Source organism: Malaclemys terrapin, chromosome 7 (genome assembly GCF_027887155.1).
Source record: "Malaclemys terrapin pileata isolate rMalTer1 chromosome 7, rMalTer1.hap1, whole genome shotgun sequence".
Lineage (NCBI taxonomy): Eukaryota > Metazoa > Chordata > Testudines > Emydidae > Malaclemys > Malaclemys terrapin.
In genome coordinates, this window is record NC_071511.1 from 126,328,508 (window position 1) to 126,341,813 (window position 13,306).

General features: G+C 49.5%; 1 protein-coding gene across 3 annotated transcripts in view; it reads right to left on the reverse strand.

The window, feature by feature from the left end:
- ARMH3 (armadillo like helical domain containing 3) overlaps positions 1-13,306 on the reverse strand; it is a 182,177-nt gene that overhangs the window by 124,722 nt on the left and 44,149 nt on the right. For all 3 annotated transcript variants that reach the window (XM_054035649.1, XM_054035647.1, XM_054035648.1), the window contains exons 12-15: positions 12,993-13,039; positions 12,130-12,205; positions 9,783-9,876; positions 4,053-4,154 (exon numbers count right to left, since the gene is read on the reverse strand). In XM_054035649.1, coding sequence (XP_053891624.1) covers positions 4,053-4,154; positions 9,783-9,876; positions 12,130-12,205; positions 12,993-13,039 — 319 coding nt within the window. The remainder of the gene's footprint in view (positions 1-4,052; positions 4,155-9,782; positions 9,877-12,129; positions 12,206-12,992; positions 13,040-13,306) is intronic.

The window sequence follows — 13,306 nt, forward strand, 5'->3', positions numbered from 1 at the left end:
CCGGACCTCTACACCCCACTGAGCTATTGGGAGTCTCTGCTAACAACGCCATGTCAGACTTGATCTCTTTCTCAGCAGTGTGACAGAATACACCCTGCAGTCACACCCTACTCACTAGTGTTATGATCTTGGGACAAGGTGTGCCTTGTAAGGTAAACTCAATTTTTTGGTCAGTATTGTCTGGAGGAAATATGTGACAACACTGTATGTGAAGTGATAAGATTCCCCTGTATGGTGTTATTAACACATGTTCCAAACCCCACAGCCCTGCTCCAACAGAAGTCAGCAAACGGGTCTGTCCTCGACAAAGGAACGTGTGCTCTGCTTAACTTGCATTTAAGCAGTAAACAGAGTCATCAAGCAGGGAGGGAAACAAAGGAACCTCAACCAGGTGAAAAAAGGCAGCAGGGAACATCCTTCTGCATAGATTCTGTCTCCTAGTGCCCAACCAGAAATGTTTTTCAAGAGGGGGACTGAAACTATAAAAAGGAGGAAAAAACACCCAACGGCACCCCTCTCTCTCCTCCTGCCCATCGTATTCACTGCACCTGAAGGAACACAGGAAGCATTCATTGGACTCTGGGGGAGGGGTCCTGACCTACAGGGTTCGGTCAGTAAGACTGCCGAAAGCACATGGTTAGAAATTTTGCTTGAATCTAGTCTAGTTTGTTAAATTAGGCATTAGTAAACATCTTATCTTTATTTCCCTTGTAACCGTTTCTGACTTTTATGCCTCATTACCTGTACTCACGTAAAATCTCTTTGTAATTAATAAACTTGTTTTACTGTTTTATCTAATCTAGCGTGTTTAAGCTGAAGGGTCTGAATCATTACTTGAGATAATAAACAGGCATATTATTCCCTTTAAGGAATAACAGACGTAAAATATTTTGTTCTCTCCAGGAGAGGGTTGGGCAGTGCAGGACATACATTGGGGGGTTGGGGGGGGGGGAGAGAATCTGGGACTGGGGGTGTGTTGGGGTCACCCTGCAGTATAATCAAGGCTGGTGAGAGCCAGAGTGTAACCCAAGTGTGGCTGGCAGGCTGCAATTACACACACACACACACACACACACACACACACGCTAGGAGGCTGTTTGTGAGCAGCCTAGGTGGGAACTACCGCAGCAAGGCACCGAAAGGTGCCCAAGGGGGTGACACAGATGCTCGTTAGTCTGGATTGCACCCTGGTACGTCACAGAGGGGTCTCGCTCTGGCTCATCCGTCCCTTTCCCAAATATTCGGGATGCAGAGCTTCGCCCCTGGCCAACACTCCCGGTGCCAGCCGGTACATTACGCCGAAGAGCTCTGGCAGATGGGCAGGGCAGTAGTGCACTGAGCACAGTGCCGATAGACAAAGGCCTGAGCTCTATCCCCAGCAGTCACATAGACTCAGGGGTGCTGAGAGTCTTGCCCCAGGGGCAGAATGATGGCTAGAAAGCCTGGGAGGGCTTATTTTTAATGTTAAGGGCTCCCCCACACCCACCACTTGTTTTTCACCTTAGAAATTCAGGCCCTGTCTGCCCTGGAAGACTCTGGCAGAGTTCTCCGATCATAAATCTGAAGGAACTGATTGAGCGGGGCAGCAATTTTTATTCAAACTGTTTAAAACTCTGCTTTTGTTTTGTTTTCCATTATCACTGATCGAATAATTGAGACCCACGGGGGAGAAAGGAATCCCCGTACGGAGTCTATGCCCCAGCCTGCAAAGACAGCTCCCAAGCCACAGATCTGAGACCTCCAACAAACCCTCCAGAACACCAGGGAAGACCAGACTGGACATTCTGGCTGGTTTTAAAGTAACACACAAGAAGAAAGATTTTGAAAACACAGGCCGCCTTCATACAGCAGAAAAGGGTGTTAAGCCACACACCTCCCAAAAGCCTTTGGTGACTGCATTCAGGACACTGCATACAAACATCCTGCACTGAGTTTGCAAGCAGATCTGACTCCGGGCTGCTCGCTCTGCTCTATATCAGTGCTGGGACATGTGATTATTAAAGGGAAAATAAGCCCCAGGGGGTGTGAATTTTAACCTGCTGTATTGAGTAAACGTAGGGGCACAGCTGGAGTGCAGCGGCACCTTTCCCTACAGCAGCCAGACTGTTTTCAAAAGAAGGGAAAAGTTTCTCTCTTCAGGAAGGAGGAGCAGTGGCCTTCGGGAACTCCAATACACGAGAGCCTTGTTATCTTTCTATTGCAAGATCTCACGGCTTATTTCGAAGGTGCTGCTTCCACGTCTCTTCTCCAGGGATTAGGCTGAAAGTGTTCCTGCCACGCACTAAGTACTCATGCGTTCTCCTGCTCCGGTTGTGAATGGCTGGTCATTTCTAGCCACGAGCTATGGGCGAGGTGGGCTGCTATTCAGAGCAATCCTTTGCACCTTCCAGCAGAGGATCTGAAAGCCCTTTACAAACACCCAGTACAGTAGGGAAACATCCCAGCTCCCGTGGGATGTTCGCCAATCTGAGCCCTAGTTTACAGATGGTCCCCCTCAAGCGACTATGGGGTCAGGCAGAGAGGGGTTAATTAGACGGGATTCTGATCGAATGGATGGGTTTCAAGTTACACCTTCCAGGGCAGGGGTGGAACAACTGTGCGGGCCTGGAGTCAGAGCAAATGGACATCACCCTGAGATAGAAGTGATCCTGTAGCATCACTGGTTCTCTCCTTTCCCATCCCTCCATGGGATATTGGCCTTAAATGCTTCCTCTTCTCATCAAACGAATGGTCAAGGGAAGGTCACTTGGGAGCCCCTATTTACCACTCAGAAAAGAGAACCAAGGGATACACCCAAAGAAATTAAAAGGCTCCACGTTTTAAATGATCAAGTTGCGGAGCTCATTGTCACAGGCCACTCTCATGGCAAATCGCTTCGCGGGATTAGCCACCAAGGGTGAGCCTGCAAAGCCTGGGGCAGCCCACAGCAGCACGCCTTCCAGCCTGGCGCACAGAGCCAGGCCCACGCTAGCGGGTTCAAAATAGCCACGGGGACAGTGCAGCTCGGGCTCTCAAGGCCACCCTCCCGCCTGAGCCCAACACCTGCACAGCTATTCTGAGCACGAGCCCCGCAAGCCCAAATCCGGTGAGCCAGGCTGGGAAACGCACTGTGTGGGCTGCACAGACGTACCCTACACAAACCTCAAACATGGGTACCCAAGCTAGGGGGAAAACACATAAAGGGACCCCAGCCTCCATCCAGCAGGACAAACCGGCCATGGGCTGCCTGGGTTTAGGAAGAAATCCCCGCCACAGATGTATGTTGTACAGTGCTGAGTACTTAGCGCTCAAATAACACATAACAGCACTATTATTTGTGGGGATCGACTTATCTTCAGCCAGTGTAAAACTGGACAGACAACAGCGCGTTTGCAACAGGCTGAAATTTGGCACAAAAAAGGTGTTCACACATGTGCAGTAACTGCTCGTGCGAGTGATGAGGTGCAGTGGTGCTAACTGAGCAGTCTTGTGCACACCTGGCCAGTGATGCGTCAGTGACACGTTACCAAAGCTTCCACTCCAAAGTGTAAAAAGCCAGGCAACACAAAGCAAAGAGTGTAAACATACCACCTGGCCCAGCAGCATCTAAATCTAACTACAACGGGGAATCACTGAAGCCCCCTTTACTAATTCAAGTGCCCCTCGTATCACCCATAGGTGCTGAAGGGCACACAACGTTTCACACCTGGAGCTGAGTTCAGATTCCTGTGTCAGTCCCTTAAAGTTCTTAAAAATCCACCTCTGCGGGGTTTGAATTCTCCTCCCCTCCCATAGAGTTTGGAATTTGATCCGCTTATGCCTCCTAGAGAGGGCCTTGCTGAGACTCCCTCGGTTAATATGCACTACAATTTTCCCCTTCTATATTTGGCTTCCCTCCCTCCAGCACTAGGTCTCCCCAAGATCCACGTAATTACCATCTGGCAAGGAGAAATCAGTTCATTCTCACAAAGTACAGAGCGTTCACAGGGAGACCAGGTAGCTTCTGTATGAGTTACGCTAACACCGCTCCACTGCCTGGACCCACGGCTCCCTCGACAATAGGATCTGGTTACCTTTTGTGTCCTGCATGACAATGGAGCTGTACTTTAAGAAGGTTATCAGCAGGTTGCTGGTCTGCACATCGGCATCCAAAGGCAGCTCTGCAGAGCTTATAACTGGAATAAAGCAGAAGAAACGCATTTATCCTCTGCATATCACATACAATGAGCAAGGGGAGGATACTCAAGGAACTTGATTCTCAGACGTTAGGGTCTGGGTGTAATGAACACATTTGTACATAAGAACGGCCATACTTCATCAGACCAAAAGGTCCATCTAGCCCAGTGTCCTGACTTCCGACAGCGGCCAATGCCAGGTGCCCCAGAGGGAATGAACAGAACAGGGAATCATCAGGTGATCCATCCTGTCGCCCATTCCCAGCTTCAGGCAAACAGAGGCTAGGGACACCATCCCTGCCCATCCTGGCTAATAGCCATTGATGGACCTATCCTTCAGGAACTTATCTATTTCTTTTTTGAACCCTGTTATAGTCTTGGCCTTCACAACATCCTCTGGCAAGGAGTTCCACTGGTTGACTGTGCATTGTTGGAAAAAATACTTCCTTTTGTTTGTTTTAAACCTGCTGCCTATTCGTTTCATTGGGTGACCCCTAGTTCTTGTGTTATGAGAAGGAGTGAATAACACTTCCTTATTTACTTTCTCCACACCAGTCATGATTTTATAGACCTGTATCCAATCCCCCCCTTAGCTGTCTCTTTTCCAAGCTGAAAAGTCCCCATATTTTTAATCTCTCCTCATATGGAAGCTGTCCCATGCCCCTAATCATTTTTGTCACCCTTTTCTGAACCTTTTCCAATATAATTTTTTTGAAATACGGTAACCACATCTGCACGCAAAATTCAAGATATGGGCATCCTGTGGATTTATATAGAGGCAATAGGGTATTTTCTGTCTTATGATCTATCCCTTTCTTAATGATCCCAACGTTCTGTTCGCTTTTTTGACTGCCGCTGCACACTGAGTGGATGTTTTCAGAGAACTACCCACAATGACTCCAATATCTCTTTCTTGAGTGGTAACAGCTAATTTAGACCCCATCATTTTGTATGTACAGTTGGGATTATGTTTTCCAATGTGCATCACTTTGCATTTCTCAACACTGTAGAGATCACCTGATCTCCCACTCCCCAGTCAGAGGTCTTGTGTCACAGTGAGTAGGGAACAGCCCCTTCCAGAGCCCACCGCTCCTGCTCCAAGCTCTAGCTAGGGGGTCCCAGCTCTCCCCTCCTCCAGACCCCACAAGTGCAGATGACGCTCCTGCTTTGGCACTTCAGCGCCTACCAAGCCCGGAGGCGACAGGTGACCGATTCCAGCAGTCCGTGCAGATGAGGGTTACACCGATTTCATTTGGAAAGGAACGTGCCCGGGAAAGGCCCTGCTGAGTTTCAATAATAGGATTTGAGCCCTTAAGAAACAACTGTGAAGAGGTAAGTGCCAATTGCATGCCAGGCTCCCTCCCTCTTCTCTCTGGGACATTGAAAACTGCCCCCTTCTCCTGCAGGAACAGTCCAGAGCTGAAAAGCTGCAGCACAGAGAGGTGCTGCGTGACCAAGGAGCTTTGCTGTAGGTCAACGCAGAGATTTTTTTTGTAAATGCCCACCAAGGTTTCCCAAACTAAAGCTTTACGGGCAGCAGCTCTACAGATTTACAGCAGGCAGAAGCCAAGGCGATCACGGTTTATGCTAGCGAAACTAAACAGCCGCATGGAGACATCTGCCCCTAGCTGCATCAGGCCGGGAGGGGGTGAGCATTTCTGATACAGACCTTGTTCCCGTCCCCCACGCCTCTGACACCTCAACACGAGACACCTCTGCAGTGTGCTGCCAGCTACCCGGCTAACTGCAGTCACCTCGGTTTGGGGCTGGACTCAGGCAGTTCTCTTGCTCTGCAGCACCCTGTGATCAGCCCTGCTCGTCTCAGCAGGTCCAAGTGGCTACGCCGACGCTGCAGTCGGAGGTGCGACTCCCAGCGCAGGAAGACATACGTGCGCTGGCTTGGATCGAGCTAGCATGCTGCAAATAGCCGGGTGAGCAGTGAACGGCCACCCCAGTACAATCCCATTCGAAAGCCTCGGTACACGCAAGGGTGGCTAGCCTCAGGCAGGCCGCCAGGGCCACACTGCTATTTGTGGGATGCTGCACAGCCAGCACTGCCCCCAGGAGCAGTGCCCAGCGGTTAGCATGGGGGCCAAACCGCCTGCGCCCAGCAAAGCATTATTTATCTAGAGCCAGGGCATTTCAGGTCTTAAACCAAGAGCTGCGGAAGACCCAACTAGCTTAAGCTGTCTCCACTGCGTCTGTCGGCCTGTCCCTCTGAGCCACTCCTGGCAACTGACCACTCCCCGTCTCGCTCCTGGAAAGGGTTTAGTTAGTTCCTGCCTGGCGAAGCAGATGTGTCCTTTGGGGGCTGGCGCCATTGCCCTGCAATTGCCCCCAGTGTTTGTTGGGAGGCTGCTTCCCTATAGCCCCTTACGCTGCTCTCCTGCTTTGCTCGTCCGACAGCTCCCCCCGAACGAAAGCACTATGCGTGCCCTTCCCCTGCACATGTAGCCAGGCTCTCTCGACAACCGGGGCCATGTCTGTTTCACAGCTCCATGGCCATCACAGCGGCTACCCCTTACATCAGCCAGGGAACCAACGCTGGTGCAGGACCTGGCAGTCTGTTTGCTAAGCCGCACCGCATGACATTACCGCTCTGTGATCTGCACTGGCTGCATGGGGGCTTCCAGCTGGAGTTCAAGGTGCTGTTTTAGACCAATTAAAGTCCTAAATAGCTTGAGACCTGCTTACCTGCGGGACCCCTTTTTTCAGGCCATACGGCCATAGACCTGGTCTCATTAGAGGCATGCGCTGGACCCACTTTTGGATGGGAGAAGGAGCTGCTAGCAGCTCCAAGGGGCGCTCGTCTCTGGAATCCACGCCCTCTTTTCCATCTGCCCGCAGAGCAAGCACTCAGCCTATCTATTGGCCTGGCCTTTGGGGGAGAGAAAAGTAGCTGGAGCTTGCACGAGGCTTTGGGGTGAGAAGAGACTGCTGGTTTGATCCTTTAGGTGACTGTATTTTTAATTTATGTAAAATGCACTTGGAGGCTGGGACAGGAGCCTTTACATCAATAAATCTAAATAAATAAACAGACCGCCTCTCCCTGTTCAAAGTGCCTGTTAAACCCCGCGGCGAGATAAGTAAGGGTTAGAGCTCGGAGGAGCAACCAGGCTCGGAAGGGGGAAGGGACTTATCCAGAAATAGAACCCAGGCGCCCAGAGCCAAGGGCCTCTGCTCCAAGTACCGAACAGGAGGGCTTCTCTAGGGACTGTCCCCAAGCACTGCAACACCCGGTCCTTAGGAGACCAGTGATCCATGCCCAGCAACGGGGGACTGAATTCACGAGAAAGTTCCAGCCCCAATTCTGATGTCTGGCTCTGCGCCTCTAAGTCAGATACCTTCAGATATTTTCATTTTTAAAAGCCATCTAACATTCCAGCATGTGTAAGGCAGGAAATAAGGGGATCAAAACTGGCACTGACATGCAGAGGGGCCCAAACAGTAGTGGGAGTTACATGCAGCTCATGGCGGTCTGTGTGCTCATCTCTAATACAAAGCTGCAGTCCACAGAGATGACAGGACCAAGCAGCCAATGGGGCCTGGCAGTTTGAATCCAACTGGACTAGTGCAGGATGGGCCCTTCAGTTTCTGGGGGCTGCACTTCTCCAGGGTCTGCAAGCTGCTCCATTTAACGCAGAGGCTCCTGACACGTTGCTAACGTGACTCTCAAACAGCCAAGTCCATGCACCCCTCTGCTATGGGACTGGAAACTTTCTTACCCCCAACATTATGAATTGTTCATGAAGATTTAGCCAAGGTCGGCAATATGCGTTCACATCCATAATGGCTCCTACCGGAGCCGCTATGATGTACGCTGTTGATGAATATTAAACAGTAAGCAAATCAGCATTTAGATACCATGGTGACAGGCACCTGACATTTGTATATTACAGAGGCACAGTTCATAGCAAACGAACAGTCTTATGAAAAAAACTCACTCTGCAGAACCCAGCACTGCTGAACCCAGTTAACCCTACAGCTGTAGCTTTTTTATGAAGGCAGAGGGTTTTATTTTGAAATTTTAAAGGGCTTAATTCATGTTACAGGCTAACAGCTGGAGGAATTTCAATTCGGAACACGAGCCTGTTTTTAAACCCAAGTTGCACAGAAGAGTGCCTGGAACCCATACATGGATTTTTCCATGCTTTGTATCTTGAAAATAGCTTGGCCTTTTTTTTTTTTTTAATGCACCAGAAAGAAAAAAAGCCGTCCATTCGAAAGCTGAAATGTCTTGTGCTAACTCTAAGCCAAGAGCAAATTTTACAGCTGAATTGCAAATCCTGCAAAATGAGAGGAATTCTGACGTAGCTGGGGAGCAGCACAGTAATTTAACCAAACCTAGGCTCCAGCGCTTGGCATCGCAGAGAGGCTGGATCAGAGATAAGACGACAGGGAATGTAAATGAAAAATGCCTCTCAACATGATCCCTGCAAGTTAAGATCAACTCCCTTTTCTTAAGCTTAATAACCCTCCGAGCAGTAGGGAGCCGGCAGCGAAGGCTGAGTGCAGTGTCTGTTCAAAGTGGGCTGACTTCTTTCACTAAATGAAGAAAAAAAGGAGCTAGTTGTAGGTAAGCACAGTCCTGTCGGTTGTGTAATAAAGTGCGTGGGAGGATACATTAGCAATGAACAGTCTGAAAGGAAGCGTACGAAGCGCCTGGCCCGCTGCATCACACAAAACACATACACGGGGAGGCTCGAGACATCTTTTTTTTAACTGAAGCTTTCGATATCCATGGTAACCAGGCAGAATTCATCCTTTTGGAGAAGAATAGTCTTCAGCCGGGATATCAAATGACCTGAACAGCAGATACAAGAGGGTAACCCATGCTGCTCTCGCTTCAAGACATTGCCAAATTGCGCTCTGTTCAAACAGACTCCATTCTTCTGTTAACTGCTTTCTTCAGACACTGATGGTGTAATCCTGCTGGATTTCTCAGAGTGGGTTAAGTCTACACGATCTCAAATAAAGAGCTGGTCCATACAGCTCTCGTATGCATTATGCACACATTAAAGTATCTTGTTTAGAACAACCAGGCTCCCAGATTTCAGTTTAAGCTGTCATTTAAAAAGCCGGTCTGAAGAATGGGCAGAGGTAATAGAGAAATAGCTCCTGCTTCTCGAACAGCTTGGATTTAAATCCTAGGTTAATTTCCAGCTGGAAACAAGTTCATTAGTGACAAGTAGGCGCCACTGTGACTAACTGCCTGGGAGATGAGCTCCACCGAAACCTCCGAAACCTCAGACATGTCCATAAACAAAGCCCTTAAAAAAAAACATTAATTGGGTGGCTGCATCCGTGTGGAGACACACTGGGACAGGAGGGCTGTGTCAGTCCCCTTCTAGCAAGATGTGGCTTTAGCTATGGCTTTGGGAAAGATGCCAGCAGTTCCTCTGGGCAGCGTACACAAGAGCAGAGAGTCGGTGTAATTCTTCTTATAAGCAGAAATAAAAAGCCATTGAACGTGTCATCTGGTTCTGCTTAACAAACCAGGCCTCCCAGGAAGACAGGAAATCTCTCTCCAGCTAGAATGGGTTAGCTGCCACCTTGAAAAACTGCCTTGCCATTTATTTTATGGTTCATTTTAAATGCTAACCCCCAAAAGAGAATTAAACATCTCACCGTCTGAAGAAGGCGGAGTGGTCCCAAGCGGAGTGACTGGCGTTGTTGGAATTGGGCTTATCGGCACTGTCACCAACCCCATTTCTGGATGGCTCTGAAGCAAAAAACACATGATCTCAAACACACACATTTTATACACCACAGTAATATGGAGCAACACCCACAAGGTGTATTACCCCAGATGAGACAGGCTGCAGATGTGTTGGCAGACACCAGAGCTCAAGGCAGCAGGCTTTCAACCACCACCCTGAACAGCACGGGGGGGGGGGGGGGGGGGGGATAGACGGCCCAGTGGTTTGGGCACTAGCCTCGGAGTTGGGAGATGTGGGTTCAAATCTCTGCTCCACCACAACCTGCCTGTGCGACCATGGGCAAGTCACTTAGCCTCTCTGCATCAATTCCCCAATCTGGGACATACAGGAGAGCAGACGACCTGGTGGTCCCTGCTGGCCTTAATCCCTGTGACTGTGTGTGCAGTGGGGATAGGAGCACTGCCCTACCTCACAGGGGGTGAGAGGATTGTAAGGCACCCAGATACCACAGTGATGGGGAAAAGACACAAACCCACCCACTCCTCTTAGACCTTCTGGTCACTCCCCCCCCCCGCACCCAGGTGTTTTCAGAATGACCCTGGAATGTTTAATACCTGCCCTTCCAATCCTGCTCTGCCCTTTTCAAATGGGATTCTCATGTGTTTCATGGGTTCCCATTTTAAGACAACAGCAATTGACTATGTTCCTGCCCTGCTGAAAAGCGCAAGGGTTCAATAGAAGACAGCACTATGGAAACATCATCGATCTGTTCTGCTTCCTTCAATTGCCTTTTCCCCCCAGCTCATCTTCACTAACTGCTCCAGGCCCAATTACTGCTTGAACCTGATTCGCAACAGGCGTCTGTTTATTTCAGTCAGCTGGTAGAACTGGGGAGATTCGACATGAGCAACCTAGTCTGTTCTAATCCGGCTGTGACGTAGTCAAGACTGTTTCATATCGTGTCTTACATACAGACGCATCTCACAATGCTTAATACAATGTGCGGTACACAAAGGATTTGAAAGTTAGGGACAGTGCTCGAGAACTATTAGACGGATGTAAACCCACACATTTTATGGGAAGCATGGGCACTTGCTACCACTCGAAGTCCAATCTAGGAAATATAGCTTTAAAATACATTTTCCTTTGAAAATATGTTTTCTCCCATGGAATAAAACCAAGGGATTTTCCCCCCCCCAAAAAAATAATTCAGCTGTCAGCCAAGGTATATAGCGCCACCTAGCAGCAAGAGATTAGTATGAGCAGGGTACTAGGGGCTACAAGGACAATGTGGATCTAAGTTTAGCTATGCCCCATGCCATGCCTAGACATTAGTGGTTGGAGATTCCTGCAATACTGGGGCAGGTAGAGAATGCGATTTGAGCCATACGTTTCTTCCGTTATTTTTGGGGAGTTTTAAGGCAAGTCATGCCCTACTTCGGACAAGGGTTATTGACAATCCACCCAATGGCTTCATCAGACTGGTACATCCCAGTGTGTGCTGGGCCTGTCTAGGGCTGCCTCCAACCACGGGCTGGTGGCACGACCAGACTCATTACTGTCTGCCCCCACCATGTTTTCTGGGTGTGCAAACCCACGCGGCATTCAGAGAACCAGCCTGAGCTTTCTGATCAAATCTACAGATGCATCCACTGCTCTTCAGACACAAACCCGGCTTTTATTGTCCCGCTTCACAGACTGATACTGTTAGTTCTCAAGACAGGACAATTTACCTACAAAGAAGGTTAATTTCATCACATTCTCCACGCAGGTTTGTACAGAAACTAGTGTTTGAAACAAGACTCTTCCAGTAGCTGTTTACTCTCTAAAACAAACTGCTGAACTGTGGTGCCACACGGGATCAGAGGTTAGATTCCTAACTTCCAGGCTAGCAGGGAACAGCCCACCCGCCCAGTGCTTTCTGATCAGACCCTCCAGCCAACCGGAGGGCATCATTAACAGGGTTTAGAGGGAGTCACATCTAGCCCTCCCCAGACACAAAAATGGGTCAGGCTGACACAAGACACCCAGAAAACTTCTCCCAAAAACCTTTTTAATTATTTTCTGTGGCGGGGTGGGAAATAAGAGGCATTGCATTTCCTAAGACACCCTGAATCCGGGCCCTAACCTGCTTCTGGTCCTATCTGACTAGGAATATAACGAAACCCCAAATGACCCCGGGAAAGAAAAGACCGACCGACTGATCTAACTGGTCTTCTCCAGCCCTGCCCTGGATTGGCTGTTGAAGGGCTTTGGGGTTAAGCTTCCCCACAACTCAAAGACATGGAAAGGAAACACATTGAATTGGGCCCCACCTGTGCCAACACGGTGATGAAGTTCCGGTTTAAGTGAACGGCTTCGTAGAGGGCCAGAAGAATTGCCTCATTCGTTCTACAAGAGCAGCAGAAAAGCAGAGTTACGTTAAGGGCTGCACTCCAGGGACAGCCACCAGAGCAAAGGACTTTCCCAAGTGACTCATGATTCGGTGAGCTCAGCTGGAAACACCTTCAAGGGGCCTGAGTTTCAGAAGTGGCACACGCCCACCCTCTGAGAGCCGAGTGCTTTTTATTTAAGGTGCATTAGTTAGGCACCCCCAATTACTAGTCACTTTTGAAGACCTTGGCTATGGTCTTGGACCCCCTCAACCTTCCACCGAAGGACTCGCCTTGTTCCTCACTCTCAAGCACTGCTTCCTCCTTAAAGTCCCTGCATTTGAGAGCACAGAGCAGCCAGCTGCCTCCACCATCCCTTATTTATGTTGGGTTGGGGATGGAGGTGCAGCTTTTTCCCTCCTGATTTGAAAGGAAAGCGCTCCTTGGGGCAGGAGACCGTGTCCACCACTATGATCTCCAACACCAAACACAAGAGGGGTGCTCCATGAACAGTAATTCCCCTCCCACTCCCTACCTCCAACACTCGCGCACAACGTTACAGAATGCTCCCGACACAGCCAGCCCATGGCTCCTACAGCCCCAGCACTTCATTCGAGTCCCAGCCTCGCCCGTCGTTTGCAGTTGCAAGGTACAATTTTGGTTGCCAAGCCAGAGCGGACGTTGCTTCGGCTTGTTTTTCTACATTAAAATGGCCCCATAACGGAACCGCAGCAGGTGACATTTTGCAATTCAGAACCAGCAAGGTAAATTGCCGTTCACTGTACGGATAATATCTGTGTACTTACTGGACGGAGATTTTCTCATCGGCATCGGCTATGAACATGCTGCCCACCTGAGGAAGGAAATAGTATTGCACAGCTTTATGAAGCACATTAGGAAAAGCTGTTGCCATTGCTTGCAGCTAGCAAAAGCAGGCCTGGACAGGACCTGAAAGGCCTTGGCAGGCTTGCAGACGAGGAGCAGGACAAGGGAAGTCCCACAGCTTCCTTCCCCAGGTGGCCATGAGCTGCCCTTGGAAGAAGCCTCCCCCAGGACACATCTCGTAGCTACAGCTAACCTCCGCTCAAATGACAAAAGATGATGACTGATTCCCAGAGCT